Genomic DNA, 25,442 nt, shown 5'->3' with positions numbered 1-25,442 from the left:
GGTCGCGAGACCACCTCCATGCCCAGCCCACGCAGAGCCAGACCGTCAACCTCTGCAGACATAGACACAAGAATCGCTCTCCACAGATGGAATATACAGTAACTGGCTGGACATGAGGCAACCCTTACATACTCCCGTCCCAACTGAAGGCAGGAGTAAAAAATACACTAATCTTCATCATACTCTGTAGCTGTGTACAAAAGCCAGGCCCGGGCCACAAAATGCAGTCCGATACCAAAGGCGTGCAGAGCTCTGAATAGATAGCCACGATCCACCCTGTCGAACACATTTTCCTGATTGAGGGAAAGGTGACCAACAGACCAGCCCTCTGGGGCAGGTAGATCTGGTGCTGGACCAGATAAATGTTGTCCTGCATGGACTGGCCTGGGCCTGTGTAGGATAGGTCTGGGTGGATCATGTGAGGGTGCACAGAGCCTGGATGATTTGCCACATGCCCTGGCAAAGAGCTTTTAGTCTGTGCAGGGAACGGAGACTGGGCGCCAGTTCTGCAAAAAGCGGAGATCCTCCTTCAGACAGCAGGACTATATAAGAAAGGGTCATCTCCCTAGTCACTTCCTACCAGGACCCTGAATTAGTCATCCCCCAGGACATCCCAAAAAGCTCTGAGGAATTCTAGTTAGCCCATCGTCATAGTCATAGTGTGGAAAAAGACCCTTCGGCCCACCTTGCCCACACCAGCCAACAATGTCCCAGCTACACTAGTCCCACTTGCCTGCGCTTGGTCCATATCCCTCCAAACCCGTCCAATCCATGTACCTGTCTAACTGTCTCTTAAACGATGGGATGGTCCCAGCCTCAACTACCTCCTCTGGCTGCTTGTTCCATACACCCATCGACCTTGGTGTGAAAAAGATACCACTCGGATTCCTATTAAATCCTTTCCCCTTCACCTTGTCCTCTGGGCCTTGATTCCCCTAATCTGGGCAAGAGACTCTGTGCATCTACCCGATCTATTCCTATGATTTTGTATACCTCTCCAAGATCCCCCTCATCCTCCTGCACTCCATGAAATAGAGACCCAGCCTACTCAACCTCTCCCGATACCTCACACCCTCTAGTCTTGGCAATATCCTCGTAAATCTTTTCTGAACCGTTTCAAGCTTGACAATATCTTTCTATTAACATGGTGCCCAGACTGAACACAATATTTTAAATGCGGTCTCACCAACGTCTTATACAACTGCAACATGACCTCCCAACAGGGCGGCATGGTGGCTCTGCGGTAGAGTTGCTGCCTTACAGCGAATGCAGCGCCAGAGACCCGGGTTCGATCCTGACTACGGTTGCTGTCTGTACGGAGCTTGTACATTCTCCCCGTGGCCTGCCTAGGTATTCTCCGAGATCTTCAGTTTCCTTCCACACTCCAAAGATGTACAAGTATTTAGGTTAATTGGCTTGGTAAATGTAAAAATTGTCCCTAGTAGGTATAGGATGGTGTTAATGTGCGGGGATCGCTGGTCGGCGCAGACCCGGTGGGCCGAAAGGGCCTGTTTCCGCACTGTATCTCTAAACTAAACTAAACTCCTATACTCAATACTCTGACTGATGAAGGCCAAAATGTTAAAAAAAGCCTTTTTGACCACCTTATCTACCTTATTTACTGTGTAGGTCCAACCCCTAGTTTGATGTCCCAAAATACAACATCTCACATTTCTCTGTATTAAATTACATCAACATTTCAAATGCCCACCTAGCCAATGGATCCAGATACTGCTGCAATATTTCACAACCATCTTCACTTTCTGCAAAATTTGCTTTTGTATCATCAGTAAGTCCTGAGGACTTGGCCGTGTGGAGCTGGTGGAAGATGCCACTCAGCTCCACCATCAACAGAGGAGCGTCAAGATGCTTGGCATCCCGCCGGACTGAACCATGTTAGGTCTTCTCACTAACTCTGCCTTTCATCCTTGGCCAATAGATCTGGCGATAGCAGTCCCTTAGGAGGAATGGACCATGTGAAAGATGTCCCCCTGGGTCAGTGACGTCGACATCCACCAGGCCACCTGCAATTTCTTCTCTCGCATCCCAATGTCCTTGGTTATATCTGATCAGGCCCAGAAAATCTTTCTACCTTCATTCACCTCAGGATGTTCAGCACCTCCTCAACCATAATACTGACTATCTGTAAGACACTTCATTAACTGTCCCAAGTCCCTTCATGTCTCAATTCCATGGTAAAAAGTGAAGAAATACTCACTGAGGACCTTTCCCATCTCCTGCAGCTCCACACAGAGATGACCGTTTTGGTTTCTGAGGGACCCTATTCTCTCAGATACCCTCATTCCCTTAATCTAAAAAAAGTCTCTGAATTTTACCTAATTTTATCTGCCTGTTACTTTCTATCTTCCTGATTTCCTTCTTATGTATGCTCCCGAGTTCCCAAACTCCTCCAAGGATACGCATGAACCCATCTGCCTACATTGCCCCATTTCTCCTTTTTCCTGACCAGAGCCTCAGTTTCTCGTTCTCCAAGCTTACATGCCCACAAGCTTACCCTGCCCTTCACTCTAACAGAAACATGCATGCCCTGAACACTTGTCATCACACTTTTAAAAGCATCCCACTCTTTGGATATTCCTTTGTCAGCAAAGAACCTACTCCAATCAACTTGAGCTAGTACCTGTCTAATAACATCAAAGTTGGCCTTATCCCAATTTAGTATTTTAACTTGTGTCTTTATCCAAAACTATTTTAGAATTATTTGAACTGTAATTGCTGGTCCCAAAAGGTTCACCCATAGACACTTCCCAATTTCCTAAGAGTATGTCAAGCTTTGCCCTCTCCCATGTTAGGCCCTCTCTATATTGTCTGAGGAAACTTCCCTGAACACATTGGAGAAATTCAGCCCTTGCAAGCCTTTTGCACTATGATAGAGCCAGTCTATATTGGGAAAGTTAAAATCTACTTTATTAGCCTTACAGCTACTTGCAATCTCCTGGCATATTTGCTCTTCAAATTCCCATTGACTATTTGGGGGCCATGGTATACTCCCAACAAGGTATTCATCCCTTTTTTTTTTAAATTCTCAGCTCCACCCGTATAGCCTCACTGGACGAACCATCAGTAATTTCATCTCAAGCTACTGCTGTGACATTCTCTTTGATCAATAAAGCAGCACTCACTCCTCTACACCCCACCTCTATCTCTCCTGTAGCATTGTACCATGGAACATGAAGCTGCCAGTCCTGTCCCTCTCCTAGCCAGGTTTCCGTAATGGCTAAGACCATCCCGGTCGTACATACCTATCCATGTCCGGAATTCATCTGCCTTACCCATCAGGTCTCTTAAAATAGGTGCCCTCTTGCCATACTCTTGTTTCCCTGCCATACTCCTGCCCATTCTATCCACTGAATCATTTTTTCATCACCATCCATACCAACTTTCAGACTCTCACCTGTCTCAGTCCTGCATCCCACCCCCTGCCAATCTAATTCAAAACCAAGCTCGTGTGGCACGACAAAACCTGTCCAAGATATTGGTCCCTCCGCCAGTTTAGGTGGAAGTCTTGTGCAGGTCACCATTTCACCAGAAGATATCCCAATGGTCCAATAAACTGAATCCCTGCCCTCAGTATAGAGTTACTGCATTTCTAGCAGGAGGCTTAGAGTGAATGCTTCAATCTTTCCCTCTGACCACCTGATACTTCCTTCCCATGGTGGAGCACAGAACGAGTGTCAAGGTATTTTAAGTTGATTCATGGGATCTCAGGCTGCGTGCCATTTGGATGGTTTTTGTTCCCTGTTTATCTGGGACATGAGAGTTAAAAATCCGTTTTTGCGTATTTGAAGGAGCTGCTATTCATATTTTGACTTCAATTCAGTCACATGCACCTGACACCCGCTTGCAGAGCATTAGAGAAGCATGAGTTGGTTAGGGGAAATCATCGTCACTCTGCTCCTAGGCCTGAGCCAAGTGGCCATTAACAGGTCTAGGTGGTGGACTGTTGCGGGAGCCGTCTGCTCCTCTTCCAGTTGTCCCTGGAGAGGAAGCCCACTGGTTCCCTGGAGGCCCCTCAGAAACAAGTACTCTACATGTTGGATAGAATAAATTTCACTTTTTATTTTATTTTTCTATTTGAAAGTGATTTGTAGTAATACAGATTATTTTTTAAAAAATCACAAATAGTAGGTATGTTGCAAAGCCTACCTGAAGCGTCGCTGAATATCTGTCGCTGCGGGTGTGCGCGATTTTGGCGCCGTTTAGAGGGGGCGGGTTTAAAACGCGATTTTCTCTAAGCTGTTCCAATCGAAAATGTTCAGCCTAGTTAATTATTAACGAAAAATCGCTGAAAGACCCCGTCGCAAAAGCTATTATTAGGTTTAAAGGCCTTGAATAATAGTTATAGTAGTTTAAAAATCAATCTCTAAACCCGCGACCGCCAGCAACCGCAGGGTCTCATAAAGCAAACCACAGAAGGTAGGCTGTATATTTTTACATTAAAAAGGGCTTCTAAAGATCCCTTTATACAAAGTTTAATATTGCGAGTAGCTCATTTTGGGCCCATTATATCCCGCAGTATTTTTCTCGGCATTTGGGGGCACAAATCTACCGCAATGTGAACGTTCTAAACCAGCGCGTTCCACAGGGACCCACTGGAAAGCTGATTTAAATGGGCATTTATTTAAAGCAATTAAACACTAAATTCCTTCCATTTGGCCTATAAATTAATGTTGATGAGATTTTTAAATCATGTTTTATTGTGAATTATTTGTGAATATTATTTGGACATTTAATAATAGTAATAATAATAAATTTTATTTAATGGGCGCCTTTCATACATCTCAAGGACACCTTACATAGTAATCGGAATAAAAACATATAATCGGAATAAAACAAGTAATTAAAGACATCACAGTGACACAAATTAAAAACAGAATTCAATCCAAAAACAGAAAATCAAAAACACAGTGTGAAAAGAGAGCAGCGGCAGCCAAAGCGCGCCAGCGTCCACTCTCTCTTCACGGCAGCCATCTTGGACACAGACCTACAGGACTACAATTAGACAAAAAAATCATCCCCCCACAGTGGGTAGCACTGTGGGGGAAGGCACAATGTCCAGTCCCCACCCCATGATCACCCCAAAGTCAGGCCTATTGAGGCCACCGCAATTGCCTGTACGGAGGCCCGATGTCCCTGGCCGTTCTCACCGGGTGGTCTTGCCCCGGCGTCGGGAGAGTCCTTTCGGCGGCTGGGCCACTTGGAACGGCCGCTTCTTGGTTGGAGCCCGCGGCTGCCGAAGCCGACAAGGCCGCGCCGGTTTGGCGCTCCCAGGCTCGAGATGAAAAAGTCGGCGCCCGCTCTCCGCACTGCCGCCTTGCCGCCTCTACGCACGCCGTCTCTCCGCACGCCGCCTCTCCGCTCCGCAAACCCGCAGCCCGGAGATGTTGCTCACGGCGGTCCAGCTCGCCAGAGCTCCAGCGCGGCGACCCAGGCAAGGCATCGCCCGCTCCGCTCCAGCGCTCCAATGCTGTGCCGCCACCCAGGCCGAGGTGCTGGGTGGTTCCCGCCAAGAAACGGCGCTCCAAGCCCGCTGGTAGGCCACGAGGACGGGTCGACGGGCAGCCCGGAAAAAAGGCTGCCACACCGACCAGGTAGGGACCTATAAATAAAGTAACACCTACCCCCCCACATTAAAAGACCATATCCCCTACAAACAAAAAAACAGGACTCACTAAAAACTAAAAAAAACGAATTTAAGACGGACGGCTGCTGGCTAGCAGCCGTTCACCAAGATGGCTCCTCCTCCTCGGGAGGAGCCATCTTTTAGGCTATTTAAAAATGTTAATCATTTATTAAGAAATGGATAGATGTTTAGATCTAGTAATTGAAGTCTGAAATTAGCTACAATTAGGTAACTAACTAATTATATGCTTTAATTTCAGGTCATCCAAGTAAGATTATTTTATATTTGTTTCAGAATGCTTCAATCTATGATAACTGAAAATTTCATTCAGTTCTCTTAATTTTTAAGAAAGTTATGGGCTTTTGACTGTTCACGATCACAGCTTTTTTGTTATGTCCATAGAAAATCAATGGGGAACAAGATGCTCATTTCCCAGTATGAAAATGGCCATAACTTTTTAAATACTTGAGATATGAAATTGAATTAGGTGTCAAATTAAACTTATTTTTATGCTTTATCTGATGGGTTAAATTACAGACTTGATTTTTAAACTTGATTGTAACATTGCTACAAATAGTGCTACAAATAAAAGACAAATAACTGTAGGTATCAGGAGAAAATATCGGCATCTGCGTCCTGTTCCCGGACCTATAAAAGAGAAGAATTTTAATCGAGAGCGCGCGAGAGAGCGCGCGAGTGAGCGCGCGAGAGAGAGAATGAGCGCGAGAGAGAGAGAGAGAGCGCGCGAGAGAGAGAGAGAGCGCGCGAGAGAGAGAGAGATAGCGCGAGAGAGAGAGAGAGCGCGAGAGAGAGAGAGAGGCTCGCGAGAGAGAAGAGAGAAGAGCGCGAGAGAGAGAGAGAAGGCGCGGAGGAGAGAGGAGAGCGCGAGAGAGAGAGCGATAGGACGAGAGAGAGGACGCGAGAGAGAGAGCCCGATAGAGAGGAGTCGCGAGAGGATAGACGCGGAGAGAGAGAGTGGAGTGCGAGGAGAGAGAGCGCTGAGAGAGATAGGAGGCTGAGAGAGAGAGCGCGAGAGAGAGAGAGCGCGAGAGAGAGAGAGAGCGCGAGAGAGAGAGAGCGCGAGAGAGAGAGAGCGCGAGAGAGAGAGAGGGAATGAAAACAGTGTGACATTGGGGAATCAGAATATGAGAGCGCAAAATGAGAGACAACATATTAAAATTTAGAAAATATGACAGGGTAGAGAGAGAGAAAATGAGAGTGAGAAACAAAATGAGAGACAAAGAGAGAGAAACAGAGAGGATGGAGTGACAAGGGAGAAAGTAATATATGCAGGGTTAAAGTGAGGAGGTAGTGAAGGGGTGCCCAGGGATAGAGAAATACAGAGACAGAGGGTGAAAATTACTTGGGATTTCTAAAAGAGAATCTCAGCATTCCCTCCATTAAGACCCAACCAGTGAAATATGTGCTACCTCCTCCCAACACCCTTATGGCAGCCCTCTACAATTCCCATCAGTGCTAGGCTAAACATGAATGGTCACACTGACCAACAAAGACAACAATTGCATGTCTTGTATTTATTAAATGATAAGGTTGTGTTCCTGGGAGTAAGGGCAGAATACTGGATCACAATCCCAACCGTGGGAACAACTGTATAAGTCCCTGTCAAAAAATGTATAAAAAGGCTGCATGCTTTGAGTCCGTAGAGCAGTCTCTTGTTCAACTGTTCTCCTTGGTTGACAAGTCATTGCCAATTGCTGGCAAATAAAGATATAGTTAACTGTCACTCACATCCCATGTGAAGTATTCTGATAGCGGAGTGGCAGAAGTAGCTGGGAAAGATGGAGTGAGAGAGAGGGTGTGAAGGAGAAAGTGAGAAAAGAGTGAGAGATAAAGCGAGTGGATGAGAAGGGTTAGAAAGATGCAGCTGGAGAGAGAAGGAGAAAGGGAGAGATGGAGAGAGAGAGAGAGAGTGAATGAGAGAGACAGAGGTGAGAGATTTCACTCTGACTGGTCTTCACCTGTATTAATGGAGCTGGAGTCATTTCTGGTAATTGGATTGATTGGTTCCATTACAACTTCAGGCTCTGCAGAGAAGTTAAAATAAGGCAAAATTAATTTTTGATGTAGAGTTAGGGGAGTCTAGGGACTTAGAGAAAAGGACCAAGGGGTGGAGAGAAAGAGATGGACTATGAAAGATGCTCTTTGGTGTTGGACGTTTCTACCCAGGGAAAAAGGTTCTGACTGTCCACCCTATATACGCCTCTTGTAATTTTTATACATCTATCAAGTCTTCCCTCAACCTCCAACATTCTGGTGAAAAAAATCGAACTTTATCCAATCTCTCCCTGTAGCTGAAACTCTAATTCTGGTAAACCGCCTCTGCACCCTCTCCAAAACCTCGTCATCTTTCCTGTAATGGGGCATCCACAAATACACGTGATACATCAAAAGTGGCCTAAAGTGCTATAGAGCCACATCATCACTTCCTGACTCTTATATTCAATGCCCCTAGCAATAAAGGCAAGCGTAGCCATATGCCTTCTTTACCACCCCATGTACTTGTGCTGCCACCTTTAGTGAGCTATGAACTTGGATTCCAAGATCCCTCTGCACATCCTGCCCGTAACAGTATAATTTCTCCTTATAGTCACCTCCCCAAGTGCAAAACCTCACACTTGCTCGGGTTAAACTCCATCTGCCATTTATCCGCCCATTTCTGAAGCTGATCTATTTCCTGTTTATCTGGACAGCATTCCATACTGTCTGCAACTCCTCCCTACATTGGTGTCACCTGCAAACTTGCTCACGGACCAGTCTATATGTAAGTATAGGTTTTATATATAACTCCACAGGTTACAGACCTCGAGCCAGAATATCTACCTTCACCAGAACCTCCATCTATAAGCCAGTTCTTAATCCATATGACAACCATTACGAATCCCTAATGCCCCTGTCCCACTTAGGAAACCTGAACGGAATCCTCTGGAGACTTTACGTCCCACCCAAGGTTTCCGTGCGGTTCCCGGAGGTTGCAGGTGGTTGCCGGAGGTTGCAGGTAGGGAGACTGACAAAAACATCCGGGAACCGGACGGAAACCCTGTGTGGGGCGCAAAGTCTCCAGATGTTTCCGTTCAGGTTTCCTAAGTGGGACAGGGACATTACATTTTAATGATAGCGGCATTTTAGAAGCTTTTAGACAGGCGTGCGGATATACAGGGAATAGATGAATGCAGATCAAATGCACACAGTGGGGATTAGTTTAACTTGGCATCATGTGTGGCATGGAAATTGTGGGCCAAAGGGCCTGTTCTTGTGCTGTACTGTTTTGTATTCTGTGTTGACAAGGAGGGGATAGGTCACAGGGTGGGCGAGGGAGAGGTGGAAAGGTAACAAGGAGTGATGGAGGGGGGTGGCGGGGGAGAGTGAGGAACCGAGGTCACGGGAAAGGTCAGGGAGAGGTGAAGCGGTCATAGGGAGAGACAGATGAGGGGGAGAGGTAGGGCGAGAGGTCATCGGAAAGGTCAGGGAGGGGTTACACGATGAGACATTGGAGGGGGTTGCAGGAAGGGAGCAGAGATTGGTGAAGGTGGCAAGGAGGAAAGGCAAGGAGAGTTTACCGGAAGCAATACAGATTGTTTACAGAAAAGGAATAGCGAGGGGTGGGTAGGTTACAGGGGTACACAGACTCTGCACTTACCCATCACTTTGAGTTTTATGCTGAAACTATCAGTGGGTTGACCTTCTCTTATGATGATACATTCATATTTTCTGCTGTCGTTGAGCTGCAGCTGCTGAAGGTTCATTGACAGATTCCCTGAGCTGATGCCTGGGATCGAGACTTCCACACGACTGTGAAAGGACGGGTGAACATGCTTCCACTGATACTTATTGTTTCTCAATTCCCAGGCAGTCAAGCCCTCGGTCTGCCAGTATACCGTCAATCCCGTTGTCTTCCCATCTTCCATATAGCAGGGCAGTGTGGCATTTCCCCCCATCAATCCTCTTATCTCCACATCCTTATTGATCTGCGCTAATGTGGGGGCTAACAGAGGAAAGTGTGTGAGTAGGTGACCATATTAACACCTCGTGCAATGTGCAGTGGGGCGTTTGATACATTCCCGCATTTGCCACTGCTATCCGCTGCAAATGTAATGCAAGAAATAGAGCCTATCGCACCATCCAATACCATATCTGCTCTACCCCAGCACAATTTACCTACCCCAGCATCGTAATCTTTGGTTCCTTATATATCTTAAAAGAACCGCTATCATTGAACATCCTCAGTGACAACCTCTTGGAGGGAGGGTTCTCAAAGATTCATCCCATCTGGGTGAAGAAATCCTGCCCCCCCCCCCCCCATCTGTCCTGAATGTCCACCCCCTTACTTGTGAACCTTGCAACATCTTTCCTTACATTGGTCTTTCACAATTTTGTATGTTTCCTTTCCTCTGAACTCTCCAAACTATACAGATGTGGACTCCGATACATCAGCGAGACCAAGCACAGGCTCGACGATCGTTTTGCTGAACACCTCCGCTCAGTCCGCCTAAACCTACTTGATCTCCCGATTTTTCACACAGAGAGTTGTGTCTGTGTAATTCTCTGCCTCAGAGGGCAGTGGAGGCCGATTCTCTGGATACTTTTGAGAGAGAGCTAGTTAGGGCTCTTAAAGATAGCTCTTAAAGATCAGGGGATATGGGGAGAAAGCAGGAACAGAGTACTGATTGTGGATGATCAGCCATGATCACATTGAATGGCAGTGCTGGCTTGAAGGGCCGAATGGTCTACTCCTGCACCTATTGTCTATTGTTCAACACTTGAACTCCCACTCCCATTCCAACACTGACTTTTCTGTCCTTCATTGTTAGTGAGGCCCAGCACAATTTGGAGGAACAGCACCTCATATTTCGCATGGGTAGCTTACACCCTGTTGTATGAACATTGACTTCTCTAACTTCAAGTAGCCCTTGCTTTCCCTCTCTCTCCACCCCTCCCCCTTCCCAGTTCTCCGACCAGTCTTACTGTCTCTTGTCTACATTTTATTTCTGTACCGCCCACCTCACTGACATCAGTCTGAAGAAGGGTCTCGATCCGAAACGTCGCCCATTCCTTCTCTCCAGAGGTGCTGCCTGGCCCGCTGAGTTACTCCAGCATTTTGTGTCTATCTCCAAACTTCTTCCCTTGAAGAAAGTCACCACATTATGTTGAGTGCTTGATCTTCTCATAAGATGACAAAGGCCATGCATGGTAACGTTAGGGAAACCCTAGATGACAAAGGGTATTGAGGGTTTGATGAAGTTGGATTCAAAATTGGCTTGGTGATAAGTCACAATGGGTGGTGGGAGGGGGTTGTTTTTTTTTAATTGGCAGTCTGTGAGTGGTGGTACCCCACTAACATTGGTGCTAGAACCCTTGATGTTGCTGAGATACATTAATCATGTGAATGTCTGAGTTACGATAAATACGTTTGCAGGTGATCTGAAAATTAATGATGGTAGGAGACCAGAACTGGTCAGTGTTCCTGGGTATACCATGTCCTTATACACATCAGTAGATAGCATTACAATCACATCACTTGTTATCTTAAATATTTAACACTGAACATATTTAACACTGAACAACTATCCAGTTGTTTAAACTATCCATATTGTTCTTACATGCAGAGATTATCATTAATACGAGATATGTAACCAAACGCTTTATTTTCTTCAGCAGATCTGAAAAGGAGAAATTATACATATATTAGTGCTGGAGATCAAGTAACTGGAGGGGATACCAGACAGAGGCAGATAGGAAGATGGAGACAGACAGACAGAGAGACAGGCAGAGAGAGACAGACAGACAGACAGAGAGACAGACAGACAGAGAGACAGACAGAGAAACAGGCAGACAGAACGAGGCAGACAGAGCAAGGCAGACAGATAGAGGCAGACAGAGCAAGGCAGACAGAGCAAGGCAGACAGAGCAAGGCAGAGAGAGAGTTGAAAAAGGAAGACAGAAGAGATTCTGGCAACCAAGAGAAAATAGAATATGCGGCCACTGTTTGACAGATGAGGTTGAAACAGAGGTGCACTTCCTCCTAAAATGCAAAAGATTTTACAAAACAAGGGAAACATACTTTGACAAAGTCAGTCTGGCAACCACTGATTTTAAAGAAATAGATGATACATCAAAACTAAGAATAATCCTTGGTGAAGGAAATACGGCACATATTGGTGCACAATACGTAACAGCATGCCATAACCTGAGAGACAGTGAATGACTAATATGCACGCACACACTAATTGACATTAACTGACACTAAGAAATTAATATTGAATTGCTATTCTGTTGTACTGCTTACAGCTGCAAGAACGTGTAGCAATCAATAAAGGGCTATAGGTCTATTGCGAGTTTATGTACAAGGACATATCTATCCATGCACTGTATACTTGTATTTTTATTTGTGCATTTTAAATATGTCATGTTTAATACTTTGGCAATATAACGATGTATTTTATCATGCCAATAAAGTTTTTTAAATTGAAATTGAATTGAGAGAGACAGAGAGAGACAGAGAGAGAGGGCGACAGAGAGAGAGAGGGCGACAGAGAGAGAGAGGGCGACAGAGAGAGAGAGGGCGACAGAGAGAGAGAGGGCGACAGAGAGAGAGAGGGCGACAGAGGGCGACAGAGAGAGAGAGAGGGCGACAGAGAGAGCGGGCGCGACAGAGAGAGAGGGCGCGACAGAGAGAGAGAGAGCGCGACAGAGAGAGAGAGAGCGCGACAGAGAGAGCGAGAGAGCGCGACAGAGAGAGAGAGCGAGAGAGCGCGACAGAGAGAGAGAGAGCGCGACAGAGAGAGAGAGCAAACGACAGAGAGAGAGAGCGAACGACAGAGAGAGAGAGCAAACGACAGAGAGAGAGAGAGAGAGGGAAGGACAGAGAGAGAGAAGGAGTGACAGAGAGAGAGATGGAGAGAGACAGAGAGAGAGAAAGAGGGGGAGACAGAGAGTGTGGGAGAGAGCGGGAGCAGGAGAGGGGGACGGGGGGGAGAGAGAAAGAGCAAGCGACTTCTGTGTAAAAATCTTGCCCGCGCATTTCCTTTAAACTTTGCCCATCTTTGATTTTTCCATCTTGGGGAAAAGGTTCTGACTTTCTACCCTATCTCTGCCTTTCATCATTTTATATACGTATCAGGTCCCCACAAACTCCAGTATTGTGGAGAAAACAAGCCGAGGCTGTCCAACATCTCGGGGTAGCTAATACCTCCTAATCCAGGCACCATCCTGGTAAACCTCCTCTGCATCCCATATCCTTGTTGTAATGGGGTGACCAGAAACGCACGCGATACTTCAAATGAATACTAACCAAAGTGCTATAAAGCTGCACCATGACTTTCTGACTCTTATACTCAAGGCCCTGACCTATGATAGCAAGCATACCATATGACGCCTTTACCAGTCTATTTATTTGTGGTGTCACTTTCATGAAATATGGACTTGGACCCCAAGATCCTTTACATCAATGCTGTTAAGGGTCATGACAATAATTGTATATTTTCCCCTTACCTTTGACCTTCCAATATGAAACACCTCACGCTTGCTCGGATTAAACTCTATCTGCCGTTTTTCAGCCCATTTCTGCAGTTGATCTATATCTTGCTATAGACCTTGGCAGCATTGCTCACTGTCCAAGACCCCAGGAATGTTGGCGTCCTTTGCAAAATTACTAAACAACCCACCCATGGTACATCCAAGTCATTGATATGTATCACAAACCACAAAGCTCAGGCCCCTGCAGCACGACACTGGTCACACGCATTCAGCATGAATATTGTCCAACACAATTTATCAGTAAGCCAGTTCTGTATCCATACAACCAAGTCAGTTAATCCCATGCATTAAATCCTCTGGAACACACAACCATGGAGGACTTTATGAAACGCCTTAGTGAAATCCATGCAGACAACATCCATGCCCTACACTCATCGATCACCTTCAAAAAGCTCAATTATGTTAGTCGGACATGACCTGCCATGTACAAAGCCATGCTAACCATCCCCAATTAACCCATTCTTTCCCAAATGGGAGTAAATCCGATTCCAAAGAATCACCCCCAATAGTTTCTCTACCAATAATACAAGATTTACTGGCCTATAATTCCCTGGATTTTCTCTGCTCTCTAAAGGAACAACGTTGGCTACTCTCCAGAAGACGCAAAAACATTCAAGGCTTCCGCAATCTTCACTCTGACCTCTCTCAATAACCATAAATGCCATCATGTCCTCGAGATTTATCCACCTTAATGCTCTTCAAGCACCCCAACACCTCCTCCTTCTTGATCTCAAACTGTCCTTATATATTAGTAATCTCTACATTGATCTCATTGTCCTCCATGCCTTTCACCTTGGTGAAAACCGATGCAAGTACCTCGCCTACATCCTCAAACACCAAGCACAAATTCCCTTCTTTGAGCAATCCTACCTTATCTCAGGTTACACTCTTGTTTTTAAATATTGGTATTAAAAATCTTTGGGATTTTCTTTATTCCACTTTGCCAGTCAATTCATGGCCCCTTTTGGCTGTTCTAATCGCCCACATCAGTTCTTGCTTCCTTTCTTTACACACATCAAGGGACCTGTCTAATTTCATCCACTTAAAACTTCCTTTTACTTTTTGACAAATTTTGCAGCCTTTTTGGTCATCCAAGGTTCCCTCGCTTTGCCATCCTTATCCTTCCTACTTACTGGCACATGCCGGTTCTGAACCACAATCAACTGGCCTTTAAACGATTCCCCCATGTCAGACGTGAACTTACCGAATAACAATTGCTCCCAGTGCACCCTCCTGAGCTCATGCACAATGTAACGTTGTAGTTTGCCGTACTCTAATTTAGAACCTTCTGCGATGTCCAGCCTTTTCCCTATTCAAAACAATCATAAAACTAATGGAAGGTAGACCCAAAATGCTGGAGTAACTCAGCGGGACAGGCATCATCTCTAGTTATAATCTCTAATTATTAAAACCAATGGAGTTGTGATCACTATCCTCAAAATGCTCTTCCACTGATATATCAGTCACCTGGCTAGGCTCATTTCGAAAACGAAAAGTCCAGTAGTTCTCGTCTCGGGTTGGACTATCATCATACTGTTTTAAGAACCCTCGTGGATACAGCTCACAAATTATGCCCCGACTAAGCCGTTGGAACTGAGCAAGTTCCGATCAATACTGGGGAATTAAAGTCAGCCGCTAAGATTGGAGACACACAGACACAGACGGAGATAGAGAAGATTGAATGGAGCTTACTGAAGGAGCTGCACAGCATTGCAGGAGTTCCCACACTCCTGCGTCTGTGGAGTGAGATGCAGGGCAGGGGACTGGAAGGAAAGAGACAGATATTGTGAGATAAATATTGAGGGGACAACAGATGGAACAATAATGTGAGATGGTAACTAGGGAAAGAGGAAGAGAGATCAAATGAGGGGCAATAAAAATGGAAAGAAGGACTGGAAGAGAGATGCAATGGGAGAGAGGAGAGATGGAGGTAGAGAGGTTGGATAGACATCGAGGGAGGAAGAGATTGGGGATAGGGAAATGGAGAGAGGAGAAATCAGGCAAAAGATACATCAACAGCAGCATAGGAGATGGGGATGGAGAAGAAATGGAGGGAGAGATGCAAGGAGAAGCTTAGAGATGGAGAAAGGGGAGGGGGGTTCTCTTAATTAAAAGTATTTAATTGTTAAATGCATCAGGAATGGAATAATAACATTGCTACTTATTGCAACATCGCGGACACACTAAACGCAGAAAAATAACAAATAAAGACATTGGACAGTGAGGGAGGATGTGATCGACAGGTCGATGGGAGAGATTATGGGGAAGAAGGGTTGACAACGGAAACAGTTAGAAGTGAGGGGAATTTCCAGTACATGAATGGCCACCAGCCTGGATGACAGCTCTGCTCTCTTCTCTGCTCTCTGCAGCCTGTGGAAGACACAAAGGAGGTTATATTGTTGGATGTCAGACTGAGGCCGAGTGAGGCTTTCCATAAGTGCAGCACCCCATTCCCAACCCTGCCCCTGACCCCACCTCAACCTTTGAGTTTTCGAGCCCCAAAATCTGATCACTGACCCTGGCCTAAATCCAAACCCGCTGCCACCCCCCCCCCCCCCCACCTCCCATACTTGAGCCTGCTGACACTTAAACCTCAAGTCCTCTAACCCTTGAGACTGACCCCTGAACCGCAAGAGTCTTCGGGCCCTAAATTCTGAAACCTTTGATCCCTAACATCAAGCCCTCTGATCCTCCAGCCCTGACCCCTGTGACTCCCCCAACCCGAGATCACTGATCCTCAAGCCCTCTCATCCCCAAACAATGAAATCTCTGGCCGACCATCCCCAAGCTGTGTGATCCCATTAAACCTGAGCCTTGACCTCGCCCACAACTCTGAGTCCTCTGACAAGAGAACCCACTATCTGGGTTCTCCATTAGAGGATATTCCTCCACAGGGGGTATTACCGACACGTTCCAGGCAACTACTCTGAGGATCACGAATGCCACGTGGTATTCCATGCCCATGCATGTGGAAGGAAACAGGAAGCAAAGGATTGTCTTGGAGACCTACATGTTCCTGTATGGGTGCAGCCTGCCACTACTCAAAGTACTTAGATTTTGCTGTGTCTTTGTGGGTGGGACCTGCTAGTCAGGTGGATCTTGCTGTGTGTGAGTGTGTGGGAACCACTAGGGTATTGCTATGCCTGGTTGAGACTTCCTGGGAGCAGGGTTTTCTTGTGCATGGGCAGGACCTGTTGTTGTTTTAGGGAGTTGGATCTTGCTGTGCCAGTGTGGGTAGAGTCCACTGCCAATCCAGGTAGTTGGGTCTTGCTGTGCATGTAGAGGCGGAAAGCACTGGCATTGCCAGGTGCTGATATATTACTGTATCTTGTTGGAACCCATTCCCATTACATTGTGTGCCGGTGTGGGTAGAACCCTTTGCCATTCTACTGGGTTGGATCTTGCTATGGTTGTGGTGGTGTGGCCCATTCCACCCTAGGGATTTGCATCTTGTCATACCTGGATGGGTGGACCTGTTGGATCTCTTTGTACCTGTATGCATGGGGCCCCAATACATGGAACATAGTGCAGCAAAGTGTGGAGTCATGCATTTTGCTTGTTGGGATAAAGACGTAGACTACTTTCTAAATTGGGTGAGAATCTAGAAATCGGAGGTGCAAAGGGACTTGGGAATGGTGGTGCAGGATTCCCAAAAAGTTAATCTGCAAGTCAAATCGGTAGTAAACACAATGCTAGCATTTATTTATTATTATGGAGAGAATGGGCCAAATGGCCTAATTCTACTCCAATTCCTTATGACATGACATTCTATCACATTGGATCTTGCTGTTCCTGAGTGGGTGGCTCGACTGGGAGTTGGACAATGCTGTGCCTCTGTCGGCCAGACTGGCTCCCAAATTAAGGAGGTGGATCTTGGGTGCTTGTATGGGGGAGACCTGAAACTATTGACTGTTTGTCATCTACATTAATCATTCAGATGAGAACATACAGGGCAAGATTAGCAGGTTTGCTGATGATACAAAAGTGGGGGATTTTGCAGATAGTGAAGATGGTTGGAAAGACTGCAGCAGGATCTTGATCGATTGGTCAGGTGGGCTGAGGAATGGTTGATGGAATTTAATACATAGAAATGTGAAGTGTTGATTTTGGGATATCTAACCATGGCAGGACTACACAGTGAATGGTAGGCCTCTGGGGAGTGTTGTAGAGCAGAGAGATCCAGGAATGCAGGTGCATGGTTCCTTGAATGTCGAGTCGCAGGTAGATAAGGTGGTCAAAAAGGCTTTTGGCACATTGGCCTTCATGAGTCAGTGATAGAAGTTGGGAGGTCATGTTGCAGTTGTATAAGACATTGGTGATGAAGAGGTAGGATAATAATAATAATAATATATCTTTTATTGTTATTGCACGTCAGTGCAACGAGATTTAGTGTGCAGCTCCACTGATGTACAAGAAAGGTAAATAAATACAATACATAAATAAGCAAGCTGAATTGATTGACGTGACCATCTGAGGGAGACTGTCCAAAGGGAATGGGTGGGGGGGGCACTCATTAGGGCCGGTTCAGAGCCGCTATAGCTCTTGGGATAAAACTGTCCCTGAGTCTAGAGGTTCGGGATCCGAAAACAGATGGCACAAGATAGATGCTTGGTACAAAATGGACTATGTGTAAAGACATTAAAATGTGCTGACTTAAGCACAAGATACTACCATGGCTTGAGCAGGGAAATGGCGGGCATCTGTTAGACTGATTCTGTATCTATGTACAACCGCAGTGTATGATAGCAAATTCTAATATCTGCTAGTCAGCTATCACTCCTGCCTAACAAGCTGACTCCTGGTCAAACGACTGACCTGTATAAATGTCAAACTCAAACTGAGCGGCCTTGTGAGGGAAGTGCCCTGTGAGAAAAGTGTGAGTCTTTGGCTCGAGAGTCTTAGGAGACGAAAGACGGAGATGTCAGGCAAGCTGATTCAGTGCGATGCTTGCAGTATGTGGGAGGTCAAGGACACCGCCGGTGCCTCTGGCTGCTACAAATGCGAGTGGTGCATCCAGGTAGAGCTCCTGAAGGGCCGTGTTGGGGAACTGGAGAAGCAAGTGGATGACCTCCGGTTCGTCCGAGAAACGGAGTCGTTCCTCGACAAGTCCTACAGTACGATTGTTACACCTAAGGTACTGGAAGAGAGAAGGTGGGAGACAGTGAGAACGGGAGGGAAGCATGGAATGCCAACGTCCCCGGGTGTTGTACCTCTTGTGAACAGGTTCACCCATTTAGAAGCTGTCGGGACAGAAGAGGTGTTTACACTGGGCGGCGGACTGGCTTGTGATGCGAATAGGGCTGTTGAGCCAAAACCAAAAAGGCCTAAGGCAGGCAACGCCATTGTAGTGGGAGACTCCATTGTGAGAGGTACGGACAGGGGTTTCTGCGGCAACAGACGGGATGCGAGGATGGTGTGCTGCCTTCCTGGTGCCAGGATCCAGGATGTCACGGACAGAGTGCAGAAAATCCTCAAGGGCGAAGGTGAACATCCGGAAGTGGTAGTGCATGTCGGCACAAACGATGTCGGAAAGAAGGGGATGAATATTCTGCAGCGTGACTTTAGAGAGCTCGGAAAAATGCTGAAAAGCAGGACCTCCAGGGTTGTTATCTCTGGTTTGCTTCCAGTTCCTCGTGCTGGCGAGAGCAGGAACAGCGGGACCTGAACGTGTGGCTGAGGAACTGGTGCACGGGGCAGGGATTTAGATTCTTAGATCACTGGGATCTGTTTTGGGGTAAGGGGGAACTGTACAAAAGGGACGGATTGCATCTTAACAGGTGTGGGACCTGCATTCTGGCAGGCAGGTTTGCCACTGCTACACGGGTGGTTTTAAACTGAATAAGGGGGGTGGGGTGTCGAATGGGCTAGTGGAGGATGGAGTTAAAGGGAAAGGGTTTCTTAAATGTGTGAGAGTAGAGACAGAGGGGTGTAAAATGAGGGTAGAAGCAATAGGTAGCAAGGTGAAAAGTAAAAGTGGCAGGCCGGAAAATCCAGGGCAAAAATCAAAAAGGGCCACTTTTCAACAAAATTGTATAAGGGGTAAGAGTGTTGTAAAAACAAGCCTGAGGCTTTGTGTCTCAATGCAAGGAGCATTCGTAATATGGTGGATGAGTTGAATGTGCAGATAGCTATTAATGACTATGATATAGTTGGGCTCACAGAGACATGGCTCCAGGGTGACCAAGGCTGGGAGCTGAACATCCAGGGATATTCAATATTCAGGAGGGATAGAGAGAAAGCAAAATAATAAATCAGGGAAGGTAGTGCATCCGTGGATAACAAGGGAAATCAGGGATAGTATCAAAGCGAAGGATGATGCGTACAAATTAGCCAGAAAAAGCAGCATACCGGAGGACTGGGAGAAATTCAGAGACCAGCAGAGGAGGACAAAGGGCTTAATTAGGAAAGGAAAAATAGATTATGAAAGAAAACTGGCAGGGAACATAAAAACTGACTGCAAAAGTTTTTATAGATATGTGAAAAGAAAGATTAGTTAAAACAAATGTAGGTCCCTTGCAGTCAGAAACAGGTGAGTTGATCATGGGGAACAAGGATATGGTGGACCAATTGAATAACTACTTTGGTTCCGTCTTCACTAAGGAAGACATAAATAATCTGCCGGAAATAGCAGGGGACCGCAGGTCAAAGGAGTTGGAGGAATTGAGTGAAATCCAGGTTAGCCGGGAAGTGGTGTTGGGTAAATTAAATGGATTAAAGGCCGATAAATCCCCAGGGCCAGATAGGCTGCATCCCAGAGTACTTAAGGAAGTAGCTCCAGAAATAGTGGATGCATTAGTAATAATCTTTCAAAACTCTTTAGATTCTGGAGTAGTTCCTGAGGATTGGAGGGTAGCAAACGTAACCCCACTTTTTAAGAAGGGAGGGAGAGAGAAAACGGGGAATTACAGACCAGTTAGTCTAACATCGGTAGTGGGGAAACTGCTAGAGTCAGTTATTAAAGATGGGATAGCAGCACATTTGGAAAGTGGTGAAATCATTGGACAAATTCAGCATGGATTTACAAAAGGTAAATCATGTCTGACGAATCTTATAGAATTTTTCGAGGATGTAACTAGTAGCGTAGATAGGGGAGAACCAGTGGATGTGGTGTATCTGGACTTCCAGAAGGCTTTCGACAAGGTCCCACATAAGAGATTAGTTTACAAACTTAAAGCACACGGCATTGGGGGTTCAGTATTGATGTGGATAGAGAACTGGCTGGCAAACAGGAAGCAAAGAGTAGGAGTAAACGGGTCCTTTTCACAATGGCAGGCAGTGACTAGTGGGGTACCGCAAGGCTCAGTGCTGGGACCCCAGCTATTTACAATATATATTAATGATCTGGATGAGGGAATTGAAGGCAATATCTCCAAGTTTGCGGATGACACTAAGCTGGGGGGCAGTGTTAGCTGTGAGGAGGATGCTAGGAGACTGCAAGGTGACTTGGATAGGCTAGGTGAGTGGGCAAATGTTTGGCAGATGCAGTATAATGTGGATAAATGTGAGGTTATCCATTTTGGTGGCAAAAACAGGAAAGCAGACTATTATCTAAATGGTGGCCGACTAGGAAAAGGGGAGATGCAGCGAGACCTGGGTGTCATGGTACACCAGTCATTGAAAGTGGGCATGCAGGTGCAGCAGGCAGTGAAGAAAGCGAATGGTATGTTAGCTTTCATAGCAAAAGGATTTGAGTATAGGAGCAGGGAGGTTCTACTGCAGTTGTACAGGGTCTTGGTGAGACCACACCTGGAGTATTGCGTACAGTTTTGGTCTCCAAATCTGAGGAAGGACATTATTGCCATAGAGGGAGTGCAGAGAAGGTTCACCAGACTGATTCCTGGGATGTCAGGACTGTCTTATGAAGAAAGACTGGATAGACTTGGTTTATACTCTCTAGAATTTAGGAGATTGAGAGGGGATCTTATAGAAACTTACAAAATTCTTAGGGGGTTGGACAGGCTAGATGCAGGAAGATTGCTCCCGATGTTGGGGAAGTCCAGGACAAGGGGTCACAGCTTAAGGATAAGGGGGAAATCCTTTAAAACCGAAATGAGAAGAACTTTTTTCACACAGAGAGTGGTGAATCTCTGGAACTCCCTGCCACAGAGGGTAGTCGAGGCCAGTTCATTGGCTATATTTAAGAGGGAGTTAGATGTGGCCCTTGTGGCTAAGGGGATCAGAGGGTATGGAGAGAAGGCAGGTACAGGATACTGAGTTGGATGATCAGCCATGATCATATTGAATGGCGGTGCAGGCTCGAAGGGCCGAATGGCCTACTCCTGCACCTAATTTCTATGTTTCTATGTTTCTAAAAGGCAATTGTGGAGAAGTCGGCGACTGCCCTACCTGAGGGTTTAGAGCTTCTCCCATAGCTCTGTTAGATTAAATAAACCCGGCTTAAACAGTCTGGTGTTGGCAAATTATTCTGACAACAGTAAGACCGCATTTAGAGTATTGTGTTCAGTTCAGGGCACCATGTTACAGGAAAGATATTGTCAAGCTTGAAAAGGTTCAGAGTAGATTTACGAGGATGTTGTCAGGACGAGAGGGCCTGCGCTATAGGGAGAGGTTGAGTCGGCTGGGTCTCTGTTCCTTGGAGAGCAGGGGGATGAGAAGTGATCTTATAGAGGTGTATAAAATCATGAGAGGAATAGATCAGGTAGATGCACAGAATCTCTTTTCCAGAGTAGGGAAATTGAGGACCAGAGGACATAGGTTCAAGGTAAAGGGGAATGGAACAAGCTGCCAGAGGTGGTAGTTGAGGCTGGGACTTCCTCAACGTTTAAGAAACAGTTATAGAGGTACATGCATAGGACAAGTTTGGACCAAGCGCAGGCAGGTGAGACTAGTATAGCAGGTGACATGTTGGCCGGTGTGGGCGAGTTGAGCCAAAGGGCCTGTTTCCATGCTGTATCACTGTGACTCTTATGACTATTCTTGGCTGTTGCATGGGACACACTGGAAAAGACCTTGCTTTGCCCGTCTCTGGCTTGAACACTGCTGGGAGAGGGTGCAAACCTTGAGGAATGGAACCTGCTCGCCTCTCCCAAGATGCACTGGGCACTCACCTGACAATCTTTTTGAGTTGAATTGACGACTTCGCGGAGGAGGAAGAGAAACGTCCTCATCGACTCCATCTGTGGAGCAAACACAGAATTTGCAACAGGCCTGATCGAGGGTAGACGGATTCAGAACTGGTGAGGGGGCTGTGAGAAGCCCTGGGGTTTGGGTGGCAAGGAGTTCCACAATTTGAAGGAGGCAAGGACAGAATTAAAGCGTCACAGTGGCACAGCTTGTCCACGAGGACCAGTGAGGAGGGTGGAGGGAGTGAGCAGTGATTGACGCAAACACAAAGGGCCTGTTAGAGGACCCGGGCTCTTACCTTCTGCACCTTCAAGGTCAGCTGCAGGAGGTGACCCCTAAACACAAATGCTAAATGGTGGCTGGGCGAGGAGAGGGGATGACGTTTCTCTGGCTGATCCGGATCGAGTCAATGGCTGGAGGTCCTGCAGCAGCCTGGAACTTGACTGGATTGTGTGTGTGCACTTAAAACAACTTGGACTTTGAAAACAACGCCAAAACCTGGCGACTGTTGTATATGGTCTCAGTGGACTATTTCTTTACACTTTGTACTTAATCTAGAACTGCTTATGTATAGTGATAATTTACAAAACTGAATGTAAAAAAGTTTGTGTGTACGTGTGATAATAAAGAACCATTCAGCTATCGCAGTGCCAGAGGCCTGGGTTCGATCCTGACCTCAGGTGCTGTCTGCGTGGAGTTTGCATGTTCTTCCTGTCCCAGGGTTTCCTACAGGTTTCCTCTCACATCCCAAAGACGTGTTGGTTTGTAGGTTAATTGGCCTCTGTAAATTGTTTCTTGTGTGTATTTTACTTTAGAGATACAGCGTGGAAACAGGCCCTTCGGCCCACCAAATCCACACTAACACTGTCCTACACACTAGGGATAATTTGCCAAAGTCAATTAACCTACAAACCTGTACGTCTTTAGAGTGTGGGAGCAAACCAGAACACCCAGAGAAAATCCACACAGTCACTGGAAGAATGGACAAACTCCATACAGACAGCACCCGTAGTCAGGATCGAACCCGGGTCTATTGGTGCTGTAAAGCAGCAAATACCACTATGCAGCTTTGCGGCCCCAGACGGTGAATAACATAGAACTAGTGCAAACAGGTGATCAATGATTGGCACAGACTAAGTGGGCCGAAGGGCCTGTTTCCATGCTGTATCTTTAAACAAAACTAAAGTACGGGACCGAGTTGCCCCAGAGAAGGGAGACGTACAGCCAGAGGGAGTTACAATGATAGGAGGGGAGTGTAGGGGCTGCAGGTGTTACAGATATAGAGAGAGACATAGGATTTGATGGGCGATAGGGAGGTATATAGAGTCTGGGTGTAAAAGGGATCAGGGTGAATGTGGGGGATGGAGGGGATATATTCAATTCACAACTTATTACTAAATAAAGCAGCAAGACCCAGACAAAGTCGAGATATGGGAAAGGCTTCAGTGAGAGGAGCCCTGTACAGAAACCGCTATTGTTGTCCTGAATACTGTGGTGGTGAGGACACGGCTCTGCGAGGGTCGGGTTTGCGAGGGTCTGTTTTCTTGTAGGTCATTAAACTGCGGCTGAAGCCTTTCCGGATCTTAGTGGGACACTTTGTGTAGGAAGGAACTGCAGATGCTGTTTACACCGAAGGTAGACACAAAGTGCTGGAGTTACTCAACGGGTCATGCAGCATCTTTGGAGGAAAAGGATGGGTCACGTTTCTGGTTGGAACCTTTCTTCAGACAGAAAATAGTGGTGGGGGGGGGGAGGAGGAGGGGGAGAGAGGGAGGGAGGGGGGGAGAGAGGGAGGGAGGAGGGGGGGAGAGAGGGAGGGAGGGGGGGGAGAGAGGGAGGGAGGGGGGGAGAGAGGGAGGGAGGGGGGGAGGGGGGGAGGAGGGAGGGAGAGGGGAAGGGAGGGGGGGAGAGAGGGAGGGAGGGGGGGAGAGAGAGGGAGAGAGAGGGAGAGGGGGAGAGAGAGAGCGAGGGAGGGAGAGAGGGAGCGAGGGGGGAGAGAGGGAGTGAGGGGGGAGAGGGAGAGGGAGTGAGGGGGGGGAGGGAGGGAGGGGGAGAGGGGGAGAGAGGGAGGGAGGGGGGTGAGGGAGGGGGGCGGAGAGAGGGGGGGGGGGGGGGGGGTTATGTATCGCGCACATGGACAGCTGATAGCATCCTCCCTCCTCTCCCCCAGCTTTAAACAACAATTCACAACCGACATCCCCGACCCGACCTCCCCAAGACCGAACATATCAAGCATTCGGCCCGCCGAGTCTGCTGCCTCCATTCAATCTGATATCCACCCCAGTCCCCTATCCTCCTCCCCATCCCTCCCAATCCCCTTCTCCCTCCCCCAGCCCTGGAAATGTCCCGAAAGATCTCCGTCCAAGATCGGCGCGGGTGAGAGGTTTGATGGGAGCCAGGGCACCTCATGGTGGATCCTGGCCCATGGAGTAGAGAGGGAGTGGGCGACTGAGCGCGGAATCGATGCCGGTGTTTCCAAAGCCAGACTGGCTTGGTGACCCATGTTACAGTTTGGACATCCCTGCCTACATCTGCACGTGGCCACCTTTTACCGCCCTGTCGCAACCCATACAAGCCTACCTTGTGGAGTGAACGGAGAAACAAAGAACTGCACTTGCTGGCTTATGAAATCGCTGATGTTTCGGTTTGGGACCCTTCTTATTGAGTGAATGTCATGTTCGTCAGATGCTGTGGGGCGGCCGGGCAAGCTTGCTCTCTCTCTCTCGCTTCTGTACGGGAAATGGGCCACAGAGCGAGGAGGAAATGACGGGCTATCCAGGAAATTGAAGTTGAATCAGGAATAGTCAAAGAGTTAAAACGCGAGGCGGTGCCGTGACTGGATATTAATCATTTCCAATTTGTGAGAGTAATTATTTACATAAGGCAGGGAGTCCGAAAAGAGTTCCAAGAGTGTTTGATTCCTGTGTCGCCAAACGGAAAAAAGGAAATTCTTACATACGGCAGCACATCATGTATGTAAACACAGTACTCAGTAGATACCATCAACAATAACAAGAAGTTCAATAAATTAAGAAAGAAGGGGAAAATAGTAATTATACAATGTCATTAATTATACAAAAATCAATACATCGATCAACATTCCGCAGTAAATGTAATTGTGTTTAAACACCGCGTTCCTTTGAATAAAATTCAATGGAGA

General features: G+C 46.8%; 1 protein-coding gene across 1 annotated transcript; it reads right to left on the bottom strand.

The window, feature by feature from the left end:
* Window positions 1–167: 167 nt before the first annotated feature.
* Window positions 168–25,014, bottom strand: LOC116986583. The gene is made up of 8 exons (XM_033042181.1): window positions 24,863–25,014; window positions 22,267–22,335; window positions 15,514–15,568; window positions 11,263–11,322; window positions 9,303–9,647; window positions 7,624–7,689; window positions 6,216–6,292; window positions 168–293 (listed from the first exon to the last, which is right to left on the bottom strand). The coding sequence occupies exons 2-8, from the start codon at window positions 22,333–22,335 to the stop codon at window positions 168–170; spliced, it is 798 nt and encodes a 265-aa protein (XP_032898072.1). The 5' UTR covers window positions 24,863–25,014.
* Between the last annotated feature and the right edge of the window lie 428 nt (window positions 25,015–25,442).

This window comes from Amblyraja radiata, chromosome 24 (genome assembly GCF_010909765.2).
Source record: "Amblyraja radiata isolate CabotCenter1 chromosome 24, sAmbRad1.1.pri, whole genome shotgun sequence".
NCBI lineage: Eukaryota > Metazoa > Chordata > Chondrichthyes > Rajiformes > Rajidae > Amblyraja > Amblyraja radiata.
The sequence above is the reverse complement of the archived record's forward strand: the minus strand, read 5'-3'. Positions and strand labels throughout refer to the sequence as shown.

What these genes read in the sequence shown, in the direction of transcription:
- LOC116986583 (XM_033042181.1), bottom strand. Translation starts at nt 22,335, where the DNA reads ATGGAGTCGATGAGGACGTTTCTCTTCCTCCTCCGCGAAGTCGTCAAT. An exon ending in ATTAATGATAATCTCTGCAT is followed by an intron (nt 9,648 to 11,262) that starts GTAAGAACAATA and finishes TTCCTCTGTTAG; the next exon opens with CCCCCACATTAGCGCAGATC. An exon ending in CTCCAGCTCCATTAATACAG is followed by an intron (nt 6,293 to 7,623) that starts GTGAAGACCAGT and finishes TCTCTTTTATAG; the next exon opens with GTCCGGGAACAGGACGCAGA.